Source organism: Falco punctatus, assembly GCF_963210335.1.
Source record: "Falco punctatus genome assembly, chromosome: 2".
Taxonomy (NCBI): Eukaryota; Metazoa; Chordata; class Aves; order Falconiformes; family Falconidae; genus Falco; species Falco punctatus.
The window spans coordinates 78,335,803-78,356,674 of NC_137581.1; the positions used below are offsets into that span (position 1 = coordinate 78,335,803).

Here is a 20,872-nt window from a genome sequence, read left to right on the forward strand (position 1 = left end):
TTTCCAGACTGGAGGAGATGTGGATACAAGATGGAGACACTGTTGGAGGTGCAGATTGAGGTTCCTTTGCAAACAAAATCCAGTACAGATACAGTAAATAAATCTGCATTTTCTCTGGATCGTTTCTTGATTGTATTTTCCAATTGCACTTCCACATTGCAGAGTTGCTTCGGTCAGGAACTTTACACTGATCTTAGAGACCTTTGGTATTTCAGCAGTAAATGATGGAAGGGAAAACACACAGCTAACACCCAATCCACCCTAGAGCTTTGACCCCTTTCCATGTGGCTAACATGTAGAGAAGTAGATCTGTGTTTATTCCTCTGCTTGTTCTGTTCTCAGCTACCTCTGTCCTGAAGAGTGGTGCTGGGCTCTCTTAGCTTCTAGCACAACAGCAACGTGGATCTTAATTTATGCCATATATTTGTGAAATACATTTAGCACCTTCATGATGTTTTTTGCCAATATTCTCTTGGGAAAGTGGCAGTGATATGGTACCGAGTTCACTCCTCAACATAGTGATAGCTCATTTATTTTTGAAGAGCTGTTCCAGCATGTACACTGCAGAGATCTGTCTTGGGAGGACATTGCATATAAATCATAGCAGAGTGTGTCTAGTTCTTTTGGCACACAGTGAAATTTAGGAAGTAATCAATGATTAAAACAATGATCAAAATAATAACAGTAAAAATAATAGCAATAGTGCTGATGTATCTGTGTGTGGTAGTTATGATGTTTGACATTAATTACTTGTCAAACCAAATACTATTAAAACAAAGCTGAAAAGCATGTACAATACCGCGGAGGGTTCTGTCTGGATCTGTAACCCTGAGCAACGGATTCAGACAGTGTTTGATATGCTTATGAACAGGACTGTAAGGTACTGGCTGTGTTTACATGCACAAGGCATGTGGCACGTTACGGTCTGCCCTCAGAAGTGAAAGAGCTTGTGCTGAGGACCCTGTATCCACCCTGTGCACATTTCAGGGGGAGGTGATAACTTCAGCTGGCTGTAGCCGTTCCCCAGTGCTCATTGATGGCTGATGTGCAGTAGCTGTCCACTGCGGGGGATGGCATTAAGCCATTTGGTGTTACTGAAAGGTAACCAGTTTGGTGGCTCTCGGACAGCTCTGCAGTGAGAATGATAGTGTTGTGAGTGGGGACCATCAGGAGACTAGGTTCACAAGCGTTAGGTTCATGCCCCTGGTTCAAAGGGAAACTGCAGCCCTCCATGTCAAATCCTAGATTGGTTGGCCTAGGGGGTCCCTTGCTGCCCAGCGGCTAGGGAAACATTGAAATCCATCACAGGTACACAGCATAAAGTTGAACCATTTCTGTTAAACCAGTTGTCCCTGGACAATATTTGGTACAAGTCTGTTACGGTGGCTTCTAGCTGCATCAGTAACTGCACACACATTTTTGAAAGATACCAAGAGTTAATCTAGAGGTGGAATCTATTTAGCATGTTTAGTAATCTAAAAATGGCTTGTGAAGACAATTTCTCAGTTTGAACAGGATTTCTCAGTATATTGTGATGGCCCCATCTTGTGTATGCCAGAGTTGATAAAGGTTGATGAAGACTTAAATTGTGGATTTGGAGTCCATTGTTTAAATTTATGGCATCATATACAAACATAGTAAAACATTTCCCAGACAAAAAAAAAAAGTGAGGTTTTTTACATTCATAACCTTCCCTATTAGCTGCATAATAGAGGTTTTCTGACAAAAGTGTTACTGAATGCATTCTAATAAAGTTCAATCGCCACTGTTGCCAACACATTGCATAATAAGCGTTGTGATGCTTTTCCATTATATTTCTTGTGAAGTAGGAGAAATCAGATGGCAAGCTGTTTAACCGTTTGCTGATTACTCCTGAATCAAAAAATTTCTTCAGAAACCACCTGCTGTCCTGCCACTGAGTTTTCTAAGTACAGAAAGTTGTGTTTCTCATTTGGCTTTCCCTGCCTGGATACAGGAAACATTACGAAAGGTTTTTCATCTTTTTTATTCTGGACTTTTTAATGAGAAATATGGAGTGAAAGAAAAGGAGAAAAAGAAGTCATCCAGAGATTTTTTTCCAAAGTGAAGGAGCTCATAAAGGGGTGTTCTCCAGCAAACTGACTCTCTCCCTGGAAAAGAAAAATGAGCAAATGTCCTTGCAGTGCTTCTATGGAGGTCAAGAAGATGGAGTGAAGAACCTAAGTCCTCCCTCAGGAGCAGGGTGGGGAAGGAATGAAGAGCCTATCTACTGATGGAAAGAGTCACAGAGTCTGAAGACCTAAAGCCTTGTCTCTCCATGTCTGCAAGGTGAAAGCAGTTAAGATTTCGTGGCTGGCTTTGTTGTCACCTTATGGGATCAGGAGTAACCACAGCAACAAGGCCAGAAAAGAGGCCCATATGGGCAAAGTTTGAATGGAGAGTTTTAAAATTAAAAGAACGTCATGGATGTGAGGGTGAGGTGAAAAGCAGGGCAATTGAAGTGCAAGAAGATTTTTCAAGTTAGCATTTTGACTGGACAGAGGCGATCATACCTGCTGCACAGCCCATTCCTCCCACTCCTAGGAGAAAACTGGATGGAAAATTTCAGCACAGCTCAGAGGCATTAGGCAGTCTTCCTGCGTCTCTGAGGGTGTCAGCTTCAAATTTGATCCCTTTTGTTCCCTATGTAAAAAGTTCAAACTTTAAATTATTTGAGAGATTAAGAGAGACTTTGTATCACAGGTTTATTTCCGCAGAAGTCCTTACCCGTGGACCCAACCAGGTACAAAGCCTGAAATACCTGGTGGGTCTCATTGTAGAAGGTGACAACAGAAAATCACTTAAGTCAGCTATTGGCCATTCAAACTTCTTGAATCAGAAACTAATGCAAAATGTTCACAGAAGATAAATGTTGCCCAGCTATTGCACTGATCAATTCACAACATGAACAAAAGAACTGGCAAATCATCTTAGGGAAAAGTAATACCTCAGCGAAGAAGAAGGGGGAAAAAAACGGTGTGTGAGACATTTAAAAAATGATGAATATCGAACTGAATTATTGAGCTGAGGAAAAAAATCACCACCCCCTGGAAGAGGAGGCCAGCAGCATCAGTCAGGGGTGTTGGAAGGTCTTCATTCTGATTACATTAGCCAAGAAAAGGTCAAATGGAGAGTAGAGTTACAGGCTTCCATTTAATTGCATATTTTGTTACTGTCAGCGATGGGATGGGAGGAGAGAGATCCTTACTCCTAGTCCTAGGGCTGAGCTGCAGGCCAAATGGGTGTCAGGGACCAAGGTCCCATCTGAGGGGCCATTTCTTGTGCCCTAACCCATTGCACAGAGCTCCTTCTAAAACCCAGGTGCCATGAGGGGGATCCTTTACCTTGGCTTTAGCAGATTTGGGGCAGTCCCACAGGCAGTTTAGCCCGAACAAGGGCCATAGGGCCTGTTCTGCCACATCCTGAGTGCCATTCCCAAGGAACGGCATTTTTTCAAGTCCCACTGGTACAAAAGGAGCTCTAAGGACTCAGGGCCTTGCAGGACTGAACAGTTTCCTACACAAGCTTCATAATTAGTCCATTTAATATACCATAAATGTCCCTATGATAGATCAGAAGACCATTTGATAAGAGGGATGAGTGCTCATTTTTAGTGGGCCAGATTCATCCCTGGTGTAATTCAGCTGACTTCAGCACAGCTACAGGAGGTTTGCATTTGCCACCACAACCACACTCCTCCTCTCCAATCCAGAGTGAGTCATGGCTCCATTAATGGGGAAGAATCTATTTTTCTTCTTAACTACTCCAAATGACACTCTATAAACTGGAAATATCATTTAGTTGTGGTTGTGGTTTTATACTGGGAAGGAAATGAATGATGAATTGTAGCTCCGTTTAATGCACTCTATATAACTGCTTTGACTCTGAGGATTGTTTGAAAAGAAAAATTAAGCTATCAAAATCAAATTAAAAGGTCAATAAATAGAAATACAAACAAGTGACAGCAAATAATTTTACCCCTACTGAGGTACTATAGAGTAGGTCATGTTATGGTGTTCATTGGTCAGCATATCTTGATTAAGAGAGTAATAAATATTGATGACACAGATACAGAAAAGGCAGGTACAGTTTATAGTATGATTTCCCCAGTGTTTGTGGAAGAAGGGGAGGAATGAAGTTATGTGGGTGGGATTAACCCACAAAGATGTGAGAAGGAATTTCCAGGCTGTCTGCCTATTGATGGACAGGGAAATGTGCATGAGTGTATGAAAAGTTGACAGGATGGAACTGGTTTGCTAGTTGAAGCAATAGTGTTCTGAATTATTTTGAGGGTCTCTGGTACTTTTGGATGGGTGTTTTCCTATAAATGAAGTGAATTTGGAATGAAAATTAAAAACAAAGGGCAAGGGGGAAAATAACCTTCAGAAACAGAAAGCTGTGCCTCCCTGATTTTTTGTTAACAGCCAAATGTGTGATGCGTGCAGACACATTTGGAAGTACTCCTACCACATTAATTTCAGCAATTTGTTCTAATGCAGTTAGATTTGGATTTTTTTTGGTTGGCTAATAGCAGGCAAATCCTTCAGTTTATCACACATTTCCACAGCATTGTCTGAGGAGCTGCCATCTGTCAAATCAATTTAAAGATCAGAGCCCCGTTTCATAATGCCAGATGTGTGTTCACCATTCATATCACTGATGTCATATGGGTTACAGAAATGACTACAACATGTTTGTAATAGCAGAAGTCCTTCTTTCATTGATTGAAGATCAGTATTCAAAACATCACTGAAGGATTCAGCCCTGAAATCAGCTGAATTCACATTTATTTTACCTTCTTATTCATCCAAGCATTTCTACCTCTTTTTTTTTTTTTTTTTTTTTTTTTTTTTTGGTCTGGCTGAAGAGCTTGAACACCTGGAAAGATTTGGACATCTGTCTCCCCAGCCAAACCAACAAACTATGCAAAGCTTTTCCCAGTATAATAGATCCTTTATAGTTATCCCTATAAAAAAGCATCCAGGGCAGATGATAAGTCAACAGGCAGGCTTTGAAACGTGTGACTGTCAAATATCCATGGTTAACTAGATGCCAAGCTGACAGTATGAAAAGATTTAAAATTTTGTTAAAGAAATGCTGACGATATTGCAGCCTTACTGATACAGGGGACCACCTTAGAAACTCAGTCCTGTAATGCTGGGCTGTGCAGTGAACCACTAGAGCTGTCTTTTTTTTCCTTCAGTGTGTAGGATGTAATGAATAATGAATCTATTTTTTCTCAGACTAGGACTGACAGGACTAGTAGAGTGCTGAATTAATCTGAAGAAGAAACAACTTTGAAATCAAAACCAAGCAGAGGCACTAGCAGCTGTAGCATATCAGGGTCTAAATACAAAATTGTTGTGGTCCTACTCTTCTGCATTTTGTATTTGTTATGTGTTGTATGAGGTCTTCTACAGCATCAGAAAATGGGGTTTAGGTGACTGATCAGCAGCCAGCAGCCTCCGTTTCAGTGAAGTTATATTCAGTGAACTACAACCTCAGTAAGGCTGTGCTACTTCAGAGAAAGCTGCACAGAAAATGGGCCAGTACACAGCATGAGTTGAATGAAATTCATGGAATTATTCATTAATTGCGATCAGAGCACAATGAGAATAAAATATAAGTAACCCAGGGCATTTATTCTAAAGCAAATAACTATGAAAGCTGCAGCAGGGCAAACCATTGTGGGCACCAGGAGCGAACTTGCTGCCCTGTTCCTCCTCTGGTGGTGAGGAGAAATGTGACAAAGCAGGGGCTAGATGGCTTATTCTTGCAGGTGACATTTTTAAAGCAAAAGAGGCATGCTTAGGTTACATTTTCCCCAGTGCTGTCAGGGAAGGATCGGGCAGTCAGTCCAGTTGGTGCAAGTCCCCTGGCTCCCTCCTATTCATAATCACATGCAAACCAAACTCTTCTGTAGTATTGCCTACTGATGGCCATAAACACTGCCTCTTTCAACATTATTCGATGAACTTTCTGTATAATATCTTTCTTCCTTTTGTGAATCGGGGTGCAATACAGCATTTTTGTGCCACAAGCTCTGGGCAATATTCCCACCCCAGTATTTTCCTAAACATGGGATTCAAATAATGACCTATTTCAGGAATTTTCAGAGACAGTGTTCAGTGAGGTGGTCTTGGACACCCTCTGAAACTTTCTGGTTACTCAGGATGCTGACTAGTTCAGTATACTTTATACTCAAAGGACATTCCGCAGTATCTGGGAATACTTGCTTTCCACAAACATAACACTTGCCTTCAACTTTTTTTCAGATTTTTTTTTTTTCCATTCTACTTGTAAATTTGTTATTTTTGTGGGGGAGTAGCAGTAGAGAGCTTCTCAAAACCTCTGTCCTAGTGAGAAAGCCTGCCATAACAGACCTGTAACTGAATAATCAGGAAATGCCAAATAACTGTTCTGCCATAAATGGAGCAAATGTCATCATATATTAATCTCCAGGGTAACACAGACCAGAGGAAACTTCTGATGTGCTCTGGAAATGAGTGAGTGATGTCTCTGCTGAGCACCAGTAAGGTCTTTGGGCTGAACTGCAAGAAATTAAATGCAGCAGAGAGATCTTGGCAAAGGTCTCTTGAGCAGAGACAGGCAGTCCTGTTACTTCCCAGAGCACCTCTCCTCTCTGCAGAAATAAACAGTAAAGAAGGGTAAATTTAGAAAACAGCAGTATGTTCAAGCAACAAAAAGGGATGGGGCAGGGAGTGGGGGAGAAAGAGTTGTGTTTAAAACAGAAGGCAGCTGTCTTATGAAATGTTTCTAGGATAGTTATATTTATCCCATGGTTTTCCTTTAGGTGCTGGGACTCATTAAATACCAGAGACATGTTGTCCACATTTGTTGTTTAACATTTTCCTCTATGGCTTATTCAATAATGCATATGTACAAAATGCATTATTTAAGATGTTTAATACTGGAAGAATACCAAGGCATTACAGACTGTACATGATTAAAGCTACAGAAACAAACCACAAGATTGGTCAATAGCAACAAGCTCAGGCTTGATAAAAAATTCCACTGGGAAGAACAGTGAAATTTCCATTAATTTCCAAGAGCTTGAGACCAGCTGGGGAAGTGGCAAGGAACAGTAGCCAGCAGATAGCATCTACTTGGAGGCAGATAAAACCAACTCTGGGGATGGCCACAGCAAATCATTCAACCCTGGTGTTTCATTTAGGAAGCTATGTGAAGATACATGTTTATAACTTTGGAAGAAATTTTCATTCCTTTGAGATACTTTGTAATTACCTATCTGAGGTCTCGTTGCTACATTTAAATATCCGAAGTGTATGTTTCTTGGATGCATTTGAGAATACTTTGTCTTTTCCTCTGCAATGATATTTTGTAAAAGTGCATAAATAATTAGGACTGGAAATCCGCTGTACTGATTTCAAATGAAGATAGGGGTTTCAAAACTTCTGAACATTTGCCCTGCACTGATCCCACTGGGGTCAGTTTGAAAACAGGCTGCTGCGATGGAAAGGGAACTTTAAAAAAAGCCTGCCTTGAATAAACACTGAGATGTTGAGATCGGTCTTTCAGATACATGAAATACTGGCATGCTTATTTTTGCAATTTCAAATATATTTGGAAAGGAATGTCAGATGTTAAGTTTTTCTTACAGCTTAACATGTAGTTTCTTTAAGAGAACCAGAGGAGTAACACCCAACATCATGTTTTTCTTAAAAGAATACAGACTGCAGGGACCACAAGAAGTTCACAGGTAGCATAAGATCAGTTAATGAATTCCCAGAACCGCCATCAGTGTGTTGCGTGTGAAGCTTGTATTTTGTTATGCTGTTCATCATTTCCTTTGTATCTAGATTTTGAGTGGGTTGCTGATGATAGATTTCACTTTGGTATAATGCTTCGGGGTGAGGATTTGGCAAGTAACTTTCTGAGGACCCTTGTGGGACTGCTTTTCTAGGTTTTCTTTTAGTTCTATAACTGCTTTTACTCTCCCATAGGTGCGACCTCAAAGACGTACTGATTATCTGATCAACCCAAAGAAAATTAGAAACGTGACACTTGTTTAGGATGCACTTCTCCAGGAAATTTCTGTATCGATCAGTTGCATTTTGCACATTTGGATGGCTTCCTGCAACGGTTCTGTCAGTTTAAGCTATTTTTCTTTTTTTCCTCATGTGATGAAATAATATTGCAACCTTTATAATGTAACATATGATATTTCAGCAAAATAATGGACATAAATGACAGCCTTAATTTCAGAGACAGGGAATCTGATGGAACTCTACAAGAACAAGAATCCATGCTTTGGGTCCAAAGGAAATCAACAAAATTCCTATCAGACAGAAATGTTCGTTTATTCACAGCAAGATCAAGGATGGGAACTGCGAAACATTTATTAATTCAGAAGAACTGGTTAATAATACTACTGGTTAATACAACATCTACTGCTATTTTTATGTACTTTATGTACAGCTGATCATCTTCAGCTTACAGATCAACAATTTTCAATTTCTGTTCTGTAATAAAATCAAGGGAAGTTTTCATGAGGGCTATTTCAAAATGTCTAAAAACCCCTATCTTTGGATCAAAGATGAATTTGTTTCATTTCAATGCATCCTTTTCTTAAAGGTAATTGTCTTAAATCTGATGTTCCGGTTTTAAATAAAAAAATGTCACCCACACGCCAAAAAAATCTTATTTTGATTGAAATGCAAAATCTTAAGCTGCAAAATGTAGATTTGAAACTCCTGGCTTTTAAGAGTTGTTGCTCGAATGCTTTATGTCTCTGTTCTACTTGTGGGCCAAGTTTGGCAGCCAGATGACTTGGGTCACAGCAAATGTGGCTGCTGGTATTCGTGCTGGACAATGTTGTTTCATCAGGGATAGAGTTGATAATGATCATGGAAAAGGTACTTTAGCTAGGCAGCCTTGTCAGTAGGGCAGATCTGGCACATGGACCCTATAGGTGCCTTCCCAATATAAAAATTATGATTTCTAGCTGAAATATTTTGTCTGAAATTTTGTATTTGATAATAAAAAGTTCAAGCCTGTTAGTTTTTAACCAAAAGGCAAACTTTTCCCAGAAAAATTATTTTCAGGGTACTTGTCTTTCTACCCACTCAAAGCATTCTGAATTATTCAGTGTTTTGCACATTAATCTTTTGGATGAACCACTGCAGGTGCTGTTTGAGTGCTGAAAGAAGTCACTAAAGAGAATTACTTGCAACGATAATCTGTGCATCAAAAATAAGTAATTTGAAACCTGATCTCAGGAAAAAGAAGTTGTTTTGCATGTTTAGCATTTGGCATCTCACTCACTTGTGACGGATTTTGCACTGCTAGTTGCATTTTCAGTCTGCCAGAACAAGTGCTGAGACCATGGTCTGCCATGTGCAGTTGTATACAAAGCTGTTTCAGATTCTGACCATCTATACTTTTTCTGTCTTGTTTGATTAAGGAAGAGCTTTGAAATGCATTCTCATTGAATGCAACTGTACCAACAGTATGATATGTAAATAGCTGTAGTTTTATGCTGGGTCAATATAAGCAATTTACATTGTGGAATATCTGTGGTTTTTCCTTGAAATAACTGTGCACTGAGAGAAACATCTACCTTATTCTGATACAAGTATTGCTATTGCTGACATCTCCTAGTTACTACTATAGCTTAATGCAACCGAAACACAAATAAAAATTCACTTTATTAGAGGGATGTCCATTGTGCGAGAGACATAGGCCCAGGGTAACACCAGGCTGTGACTTCAGGGATAAAACCCATGGACCTTGGGCTTTCTATGCATGTGCATGTTTAGCAAGTCTGCTGGTTGTCAGAAATGTAACACTGCAGTACAAAAATTGAACTGCATGGAGGCAGTAGTTTCCTAGCAGAAAATGTTGATTCATTTGAATGTGTTTTGAAAAGGAATCAAACTACACTGTGGTGTTTTATCTCAAAGCCCTTGATTTCAAGCTTAGTTTAGATATTATTTGGTATCATATCAAAGCAGCCAACCTAGAACTGAAGAAAACATTTTCTCCAATTAATATATAGCCTTCCATATTAATCACAAACACTGTTGTGTTGAGGCCACGGGCAAGAGGACACATGCTCTGAGCCAAAAGATGGACTCCTGTGCCAGCAATATGGTGCCTTCCACGCTGGGGAGTCCCCGCTGCGATGTCAGCGCTGTGCTACCTGATGCTTGAGGCTCTTCAGAGGACACCAGCAGCATTTCCCAAATTGGTTTTCAGGCTGTGGCTGGGCAAAAGCACCTCCTGGCACTGCTGTTGAATCAATAGGCTGATGTGATACCTCTAATCCAGGAATGGTGTGGGAGCCCCCTTCCCTGCTGATAGCTCCAAGCTGTCACAGTTGGATATCAGGGGTGTGCAGACAGGTCACCCTCCAGCTGTGCATCTTGTCTGGGAGCTGGGAAGTGCTTCAGCATGCCACGCTTGCCTCAGGGACCGCTTGTCAGTAGGTGATTGCCAGTGGACAACACACTGCAGCAACAGGAATTACACCCCACTGACTGCAAATCCCACTGACTCGATGAAAAGAACATTTTTTGCACAAATAGGTACCACAGCCATGGAAACGTGCACATTAACCAGCATCTGGAGCTATTTTCCTTCCTTGCAGCTACAAGAATGCATCCCACACAGCTACAGTATAATCTTAACAGCACTAGCATGAGGTTAAAAATTCTTATGGTGTCCTTGAAATTTATAGTTGGGGGCACCTGTATGCTTCCAGATTTGTTTTCTGCAGGCATGTTATACAGCCTGTATATTATTTCCAGTACTAGCTGTTACTTCTGTTTGCAAATAGAGCTCCACAAATAACAATACATAAAATATAGAGACAATTTTTAGCACACAGGGAACATAAAATATGCAGGCATTTTCAGAAGACACAGCAGACTAAAAATATTGAGTTTCAGGCACCTTATGGAGGCACCAATCTTTTGTACACATGCATATTGATTTATAATTATGACTTGAGGGGCATTTTAGTAATTTAGAAGTATCTAGTTTTTTACTGCTGACAGACTGTGCACAGTTTGATGGTATAAAACCATTCCATGTTTCCTCACAAAATGCTCTGGTTTGAATTCCATATATGTATATGTGGGAAAAAATGCATTGGAGATAAACAGTATTACATTCTACACTAAGGTTTCCCAAACATTGTCTCATCAGTTTTATATTTGACAGAAAATTCAGGCTACCTTTAATACAAAGCCACTTAAAAACAACACTGGCTTCATGTGGAGGTTTCTTTTAACAATAAAAAAGGACATCAGGTTTGTGTGGGCTGGGCAGAATCAACCGATGAACTCTTACTGAAGGGTACTCACAATGTTGACTAAACATTTGGTTTCTTACTGATCTGATTGAATAGAGCTTCTATTTTTAATATTTATTTGGTAGAATATATAATATGTGGTGCTGCTAACCTAACCCACACAATTCTCAAGTATTTGGGCCTCCCAGTGACAGAAAGGGGAACTCTTCTGTTACTGGCCTTACTGTTTCTTTCCTCAAAAGGATCTGCGTGAGGTAGGAAGGACACGGCTTCCTACAAGCTTCCCCAGCAGAAGCTCCTGGAAAACCAGAGGATGGTGCCCTCAAAGTGTTGCAGATAATTTATTACCCTTCCCTCTCCACCCAAATAGATCTTATCCATCTAAAATGGGGCCCACTCCCAACTCTCCCTCCTGAATTTCTCTAAATCCCATATTCACATCCCCAGAAATACAACAAAGTTAATCCAGTTGGCTCATGGTAACCGTGTAAGTGAAATTAAGCAATCAGTATAGACCAAAATGGTCTCATATGGTCAATTGGTAATAAAAAAACCCAACCCTGCCAACAGGAGAACACTGCTTTCAAAACACCTTTCGCATCTTCGTATTCTTTTTCCTGAACAGACTCCAAAACCCCTTCTAAAGATGAGGTTAAGAATTGAAATTCATAAAGCCACTTGATATGGAGGAGCACACTCTCAGTAGATGTGACTTTCATGATTAGACTTTCCTCCTACTCACCACGATCCACTCTTGTTCCCCAGGCTATAAACTACCTGTCTCTCTTCCCCCAGGTGACAAGCTGCTTCATTTAAGTGTAACTTTCTCTGCCTCTCACTTTCCTCCCTCTTTACCATCCTGTCTTCTCCACAGATACCAAATACCTTTTCTTTAAACAAAGGCCTAATTGATACATAATTGATTAACATCTGAACATTTGTTCTCAGCTTGTATTTAGCTCTGAAAATTGCTGCTTCTATTTCAGACCTGAACAATGGTTTGCATACCTGAAAGTTTGTCTGATATTTCCAGCGATACCAGCTGATCCAATAAAACATACTACCTCTACTACAAACTTTCTCCAGCCTATGCACACACACTGATAGCTGTGTATTTCCGTCATCCCACCTACTGGGACTTCAGGAGGACAGTATGCAAATCCTAGCTGACCTTCCTGAACTGCTGTTGGGAAAAACTGGAGAAAGAAAGAGAAGCCAAGTTGAGCCCACACGAACATGTCTGCACCACAGCTCCACAGCCAGTGGAAAAGATTGCCGTGTTGCTGTGACGGTGGGATTTGACAGGAGTGCTCTGAATTGCTGCAGTCTGTAGCTGTGCAAGAGATTCCTGCACTCCTGCCCTGGGAAATTCAGTTTTCTCTTATCCGTTCCTCATCCGGCTCCATATGTGTTCTTTGGGAGGCGCAGGTTGGTAACAACTCCTTTACGTTATCCTAAAAACCATGGATTATTTATGATAGATTAGCACAGATAGTTATTGAAATGAATACGGATATTGGCTGGCTCAGAGGAATATTGCAGTAGGCTATTCCTCTTCAGCTCAGAGAATTAATGTCTGGGAGCTTCCAGTATCATTTGGCATTAGCTCTCATAGCAGAACTCACGTCACACAGATGTTATTTATATTGTTTATTTTCTACTGTGGTATGATCACTCCCTCAAATGAGGCTTACTCTAAGTGCCTTTAAAAAAAAATCATGTTCCAGCAAAACACTGTTTGTTTTTATTTGGGGAAAGAATGCCAGAATCCAGGGAAGACAATGCTAAGATGTTTTTATTAGAGAAGCCAACCAGATCCATCTCAGTTCTGCCTCTATCTCATTACCTTCCCATCACAAAAAGCCCAGAGGCTGCTCTGACCTTGGATCAGCTCATCTGTGCTATTGATCCCCTTAGTCCCAATGACTTTCCAGTCAGATACTGATGCTGTGGTCTCAGCTCTGCTCACTTGGACCACGTGTTCATGCACCCTGGGTCTCTCTGCTGCAAACATCAGTGTTGCTACCACCCATTTTAGACCTACTGTGAAAGGACAAAGGGATAGTCATGGTCAAACCACCTGCCCTATGGCTGACAGTCTTCAGAGAAGGTAGCAGACTGCATTTTTCTTTCCCAGTGAAGTGCTACAAGCTACCAGATCCTGGGACTGTTCCATACCACTCTTCGGAGACAGTTTCATCTAGATGTCACCCTACTGCCCTTCCCAACGACAGGCAGCAACCCCCCCTAATGAGGCAATACACTTATTTGGTTTTACTATGAAGCCATATAATTTGTTAAAATGAACATTATGCCCTTTGAATTTGTCTTAGCACTTTTCTTGCATGTTGCAGCACCTATGCAGAAGACAATATTCTTCATGATGATTGCTGGTCCTCACTGAAGGAGTGGTGGGGCAGCAATCCCTGCTTGAAAATTAGCCTTATGTACTCTGGATTGTGTTATTTTTCGGTATAGAGCAGTTAAGATACACTCAAACCATGCAAAACAGAGACTGTTCTGTTAAAATACAAGCAAATTTAGCAGCCATTTTTGTGGAGATCTGCATATTGGAAATTTGAAAGGCTGCTCTCTGATCCTTGTTAAGATCTACATTACCCACCAGGCTCTTTGGTGCTGTTTGTGAGGAGGTGGTACCTCGGCCTGAGCTCAGAAAAGACCTGAAATCTGATCACTGCTTCATAGTTTCCATTTGTGAAATGAACAATGAAAGCAGAGAAAGAGAGAGGCAGCGTCTATGCCAAGCCGTCAAAATTCACTGGGGAAGCATCCAAGCTGGCAGAGGAACTGTTACTTTCCCATACCTCTCTTACCCATTGCCAGAGGAGGGGACAAACAGAGGGCAGTGACAAGGATGGGACTGCTGATCACCAGGAGTCCTCACACCCACTAGCAGGACAATGTGCTTCTCCCTGCATGGAACAGAGCAATATACTTTGAAGAACAGCTGTAACTGCAACACAGGTTAAAATAAAATTAACCCTTTTTTCCTAAAATGATAATGTGGTTGTTATACCATGGATTCTGTCATACCGGGGCTATATCTGAATTATGTAATGCTTTAAAACATGAGGCAAGGGTTTTGCTGTGGCACTGTGCTCCTGTGGTGCAGTGTCATAGTGTTTTGGTGAAAAAGCATGGCCTGAGTATAACCTACTGAAATATCAGCAATATGAACTTAAGACCTAATTATTGATTCCCTTTCACCTTAAGATCCTAAAAAGAACTGTGACACTCTATATTCTATTGTGCAACCGAATTTGAGGAAATTTTATAAATTTGCATTAAATCACAAGTCAAGATTCTGTTCCCTTTGTTCATGCAACATCTTTGCTGATTTCAGTGGGGTAAGTCTATTTTAAAATTAAAAGGAATTTCTTATTTGGTATTACTGTCCAGAGTTACAAATAAATATATTCCTTCCAAGGCTGCCATATTTTACATTTTTTTTCCAGATTAGCTGTGTGTATTAAATGTGTTTATAAGATGCATATACTAAAGAGGATGGAACATTGGGAGGTGCAAGGGCTGGAAAGTACAAGGTAAAGGAGGAGGAAGATGCTGTGGCAGCACACACATATTTCCACTGCTCTGAGCTGATACCTAATAGCTGAGGTCTTGGGAGATCTAATGAAATGACTTAGCTTCCATATGCAATTTTGATAGCATTCTTAAGAAGCTTGTCAGCGCCCTGAGTATGCCAACAGCCTCCATAGCCATCTCTGTAATCCTCCTCTGCAGCCTCTTCCACCCCACGCATCTAAGGGTTGAGCTGCCTGTGTTTGAGGTCTGCTCAAATACGGTGATGCTGGGTAACCTTCCATCACGCTTCCGTGAAAACAGCTAAACTGTGGGAAAGAGCAGTGAGAAGCCTCATCGGGGGCCTCTGCTCGTGTACCCTGTGCCCTCTGGCTTGGGAACTCAGTTACCCACCCTGCACGCAGGCACACTGCCCAGACCTTGCACCTCACTGGCCCTGCCCTGGCTTCACTTGGTGGCTGGAGCTTGAATCTGCCTGCTGCTACGGCCCTATGTGGTCACCAGGACTTTTGGCTGACCTAGTGACGGTCCCTGGAGCTGCTCTGCTCTTTTCCCTGTGTCCCATGGAGATGGGTTCTCAAGGCAAGGGTCACTGTCTGCTGGAGCAGCCCCACACTGCTGCTGCCAGTGCGGTGCACTGCTGCTGGGCCCTTTCTGAGCTGCATAGAAGTTCTCAGTCTCCTGGTAAACAGCTGTAGGGATTCCTCAGGTTGTAAAAAAGATTATTTTGAGAGCAGATTTAGAAGTTGTTTTTACAGACACCACAAACTAAGCAGCTAGTACACCTTCTGCAGTTTCCCACTGGTTGCACGTTATGCCGAGGAGCCCCTGTTCATTCAGGAACAGAGTTACTTCCAGATAGAAGTGCAGTCCTGCCATGAGGCAGTGAGGCACAGCGTGGCCCTTGGTCGGTCCTGCTGCTGAGGCTCTTTCTGCAATGACCACAGCACTGCCGATGCCCTGCGCCATTCCCAGGGCACAGGTCCTTTACTCAAACGGAGGAGCCAGGCAGCTGCTCACTTTGCTACATAACACGGGCACACAAAGAGTCCATCGAGTGGTCATACAGGGAAGAAGGAGACAAGCCATTTGTCCTCATTAACCTGGGCCCACTGAGCAACCTGTGTGTATTGGTACAGGAAGGCCAGAGCCACTCAGTCCTGTCGCACTGTGGTACTGCCCCTAATCTTTAGATGCCTAAAGAAAATTGCTTCTGTGTCCAGAAACCTTTCCAGTGCAACTGCTTTCCTGCTGAGTAGCTGCGGCAAAGTCACCTCTGAACTACGCATACCCAAGCTGCGCCACTGCAGCATGTTTTATTTCCCTCCAGAAAACTTTTCATTTCCCCCTTTTTTTTTGCAGATGCTTCTTTTCTCCCCCTCTGCCCTCAGTTTGTTGTCACCCCATAGCTTTACTTGTTTAATGAGGAACCCAAATGTCTCAGAGCAATTACCTTGACTCCTCAGCTGGCTGTGAAGCTCCGTGAGCAGCTGCATGGCACTGCAGAAATAATAAGGAATTCTATATCCCTTGGACGTCAGTGGCCAGACTGCTGACAAATTTTGCCCTGCATTGCAGATGTGATTCAGTTATTGCAATGAACCCAATCAGAAATAATTAATGCAGACTTTCTAATGCATATTGTTAAGATTATCCACCAAACCAGCGAGGTTTTCTTTTCTGTCTTGCTATATTGCTACCCTCAGCAGCATCATAGCTAATAAGTTACAAAGCCTTGGTTTCCTTCATTTCAACTGCTAATCCCTTTTGATAGGGCAGAGGTAGATACAATTAATGTCAGATGATTATGAAGTCATTAATGGTGCTCTGAAATGGAAACTGTAAGAAGAGCCGTGAGCTATGGTTACCAGTGTTACATTACTTAAGTCACTCCTTTGCTTGTATTTGTTAATTTTGCCACTGGGTAAGATTTGCCCAGACACCTATGTCCTTTGTGCTCTTTGCAGCTGCTTCATGATAAAAGTTCACAGTGGGCAAGTGAATGACAGTGTGTGTCACCTCTCATTTTCTGTGTGTTTATCTTCCAGGGAAGCACTGCCTTCAGACACACTCGTGGGTCATTGACCAAGTTAATTCAAAACGTCAACTGAACCGCCTGTAATTGCAACGATTTACATGTAAGTGCTAGACTGTAGCTATACTGCTTTTCCTACCGCAGGTGCACAGTGCAGAGTATTCAGCTCACGCTGCCTGAGTTGATGTTATGCTGGAGACCTCATAGGTAAGAGTTCACTGAACTCAGTTTGCTCCATTTGCTGTGTTTTCTGCTTCGCAAACACAGTTGTCGAAGGAATGTAACTGCTTGCACAGGGTTGTTGGTTTTTCACTGTCAAGGAGCAAGAGGACTTTATGAAGGTTTAAAGATCTAACTAAAAGGTCAATTGGTATAATCAACAATTCAAGTAATAAATCTACTATCATGCTTTCATTTCATTACCAAATTAATGATTCCTTCCCCTGGGTTAGAGTTGGCATTTCAGTGTGCAGGGCATGGTGATTCTCAATAGCCAGGTACATTTTTTAATGCACTTTATGGCCAAGATAATTTATAACACAAAAACTCCAAAGGACATAATGGTTACTTTGTTCTGAAGGCATCAGTCATGACCTCCTTTTAGAAATGTGTACAATGGAACAAGGGGAATAAACATCTAATGTGGAAATAGACTTGAGTTGGGATGTTTATGTGCTTGCACATCTTTTTGCATATTAACTGAAACTAGCAGGAAATACATTCTGTCAATGCTTTTGGTCACAGTCCAAAATAGTTGTCCCTCTTTTGCAGCAGTGAGGGAGGAGGGAGAACAGGGACAGGGAGGGAAAGACACATTTCAGCAGCAGAAAGCAGAAAGAAGCTGATTCTTACGTCTTTTCTGCTGTTGTAAACCAAACCTCATTCATTTGAAATTATGTTGTTTAAAGACGCTACATTAAAGATTCTATGGAATGACTGAGACAAGATACTGGCCTGTTGTGCTAACAGCTCTCCCAAGGCTCAAATCATACACTACTTGTTTTCCAGTTTTGTGCTAATCGTAATTGCCTTTTCCCACTGAACCCCGGGTATTGCTGATATATGGTGCATAGGTTAGGGACAGTATTTTGCCACTGCTTTTTAATACTGAATGTAAATGTAGTCTAAGCAGATAAGTAGCAAACTGTTTACAGATGCAGTACCAAGAGGGTAATTAACCATCCTGCTTAATGAGGTATTAGTGAGTATTACTCAAGAGCTTGAGGATATGCATACAATAGGCTTTCACCTACTTCTCACTCCTTGCCCTGATCAGTGCCTCATCAAACAGAGCTCTCAAGAACAAACCAACAGAAAGTCCCATTAGGAAGGAAAGCATCAGAATTCATTAAAGATTCCCCAGACATCCATACAGACTAGTGCAGGACTGGCAGGGTTTTCCTCCTGCATCAGGGTAAGAGAGGTCCAACATGAGGCAGCCCTTGCCCTCAGGCCTTGTATTTGGAGGTTTTCTGCCTCCCAGGAAGGCTGGGCATACCTCAAAGACCAAGCAGTGCTGTGGCCCCTGGAGAAGCACCACCAAGAGACGTGCAGGGGCAGATTGGCACAGCCATGTTCTGATATAACTCTACAGCCAAGTAACTACATAGGCTGGCTCTGTACCCAAGGAACAACAGCAGGAACCCTCACAGTGTGTATTAGGACTGCTGAAATATTACTGCAAATACAGAAAAAGTGGTAGAGATAGGAACTACAGGGAGTTTGTTGTACACATTGAAGCCCTCTTTACTCATCTGAAATTTGTATGAAAATAGTTTCACATATCTAATTACTTGCTACCTGGCAACATAATAATGTATTATTGACAAAGCTAATACACACAAAACAAACAAAAAAATTCCAGACTCTTCAGAATCCCTTACACATGGTGTCCAGAAGTTTGTATCAAATGGTTACACTACATTTCCTTATGTGGGCTGTATTTCATTGCTGTTGCTGGGGCAACATAAGGATCTCACTGATGCTGGCCCTGCACTGAGCTGGGGAACCTGACAACCTCCAGAGGTCCCTCCTGACCTAAATTATTCTTTGACTCTATGAATCTGTTTGAAATATGAAGCAAGGTAGATGAATGCTCAACAAAATGGCAACATCTTCTGTAAAAGGAGCTAGAAAGTTTTTGGCCTTTCCTGGGTAAGAGCTATGTTATTTAATACCCTTCCCTTCCTCAATATCAGGTGAACTCATCTGTTTACAGTTGCATAACATCATTAAAGTTTCAGCTTCTGAAACTTTAAATACAAAGAGATGATAAACTAAATATTTAAGAGAACCTGGGTTTAGATTACACTGACCTTCAAAAAGTCCTTAGAGTATTTTATGTGAATGAACATACTTATTATTCATAAAAACAAAATGCCTGAAAAAAAGTTAATCCATGACTACAACTGAATTTTGCAGCTGAGGTCAGAGCTAGTTAGTCCATTAGAGCCATAGCCAGTGCTCCATCATGCTGCCAAGGCCACTGTAGTGCCTGAACTGCTTCTAATTGGCTCAAAACCATTTTCTTTCTGATCATTTGAGGGAGTAACTTGCATTTTAAAGAGGGAAGATAAGAAAAAGTTGTAGAAGCACATAGTGCCAGACACTCAGCCCGTGAATTTGGAATTGGGGGATCACACAACTTGACCTTGTTACACCACCACAACCACCACCACCACCCCACCTTGCCATCCATAGAAGACTATAATCTTTTAGGGGAAGGGTTTCTGTGCCAGCCTTTAAGGATATATCTGCAATGGCTAAAAAATAGCATTGGGTGCTTTCCCTAATCTAACAAGAAAGCTAAAGAAGAGGGAGGAGGGGAGAGAGAAAGATGCTCTGCTAGGACACAAATCAGGGTGGTCAGTTATGTCCTGAAATTCCCTCAGGGGAAACTTGTCCTTCCATGGTCCACAGAGAGAACCGTGAGAGCCCAGCCCTTCCAAGCTCACCTTCTGATGGTGGTTTGGAAATATGGCCATGGAAAACTCTGTGCTGAATAAAACGGCACTGCAGTGAGTCAGGACAGAGAACCAAGTCTCTTTTGTGTTCGTGAATCTATTTTAGAGTTTTGTTGACCTTTACAAGAACCTTTACTTAATAACACCTCAATTAAATATAATGGGTCAAAGAGAGAGCACTTTCTAGCAAGGATATAGGGTAGGCAGGGACCTCAGAAAAGTCATCAACTATTAAACTGAAATGTCACTGTTAAACCATAGGAAATAGCTAAATGAGGTGTTATTATTTGTAACACAGACATTGTAGAAGAAAGATGAAGGAAACAGAACTAAGCATTTTTTTCTGTTAAAACTGAGGTGCTTTTAATGAGGGGTCATCCATTCCCATCAGTCAGCTGGGAGCTGCTTTTATTTCCATCTCCATTTTATCATTTCTTAACAAAAAATATGCAAATAATTTCATTTTAAAAGATTCTGCCAAATTAGCCATACCTATTCATCAGCTTAGGCTCTTATATGCTGAACACAATTAGCTGTTTTTTTTCCTTGCATACTTTATGTGTCCTTTCTTTTCCGTGCCTCATACTCCTCTTGGCAAACTAACCGTTGCTAAAAGGAGAGATTTAACTCAGTGTCACAGAATGGGCTGTGCTAAAGTGGCTGGTTTTGGGTCTCAGCATGCCCATTACTAAGGGTATTTCCAGAAGCCAGCACAATCTGTCTCAGTCTGTTGTTGCGCTTCATGGCTCAGAAATTAAAAAGTGCTGATCTCATGTTTTCCTTAACAAAAGAGACCAGCTTAATTGAATTGACAAGTTCAGTTTCTGAATGTTAAGTAAATACCTTTACCTTGATAAGTAGAAGAGATCCCAGTTTGTGAATAAACTAAATGTAGAAAATAGGCCTAGAAGGGCCCTCTGGAAGTATTAGTATATATTGTGCTTCCTGCATCCAGCCAACATTGTATGTAATGCTAATTCTAACCAGCTTCATTTAAAA

General features: G+C 41.3%; 1 protein-coding gene across 3 annotated transcripts in view; it reads left to right on the forward strand.

The window, feature by feature from the left end:
* Window positions 1-20,872, forward strand: part of IGSF5 (immunoglobulin superfamily member 5) — a 66,643-nt gene that overhangs the window by 36,647 nt on the left and 9,124 nt on the right. For 2 of the 3 annotated variants that reach the window (XM_080376647.1, XM_080376646.1), the window contains one exon: window positions 1-20,872. This exon is cut by the window's right edge and continues 9,124 nt beyond it. In XM_080376647.1, coding sequence (XP_080232773.1) covers window positions 1-225 — 225 coding nt within the window. In that variant the 3' untranslated portion in view covers window positions 226-20,872. The other variant, XM_080376648.1, reaches the window with a different exon arrangement.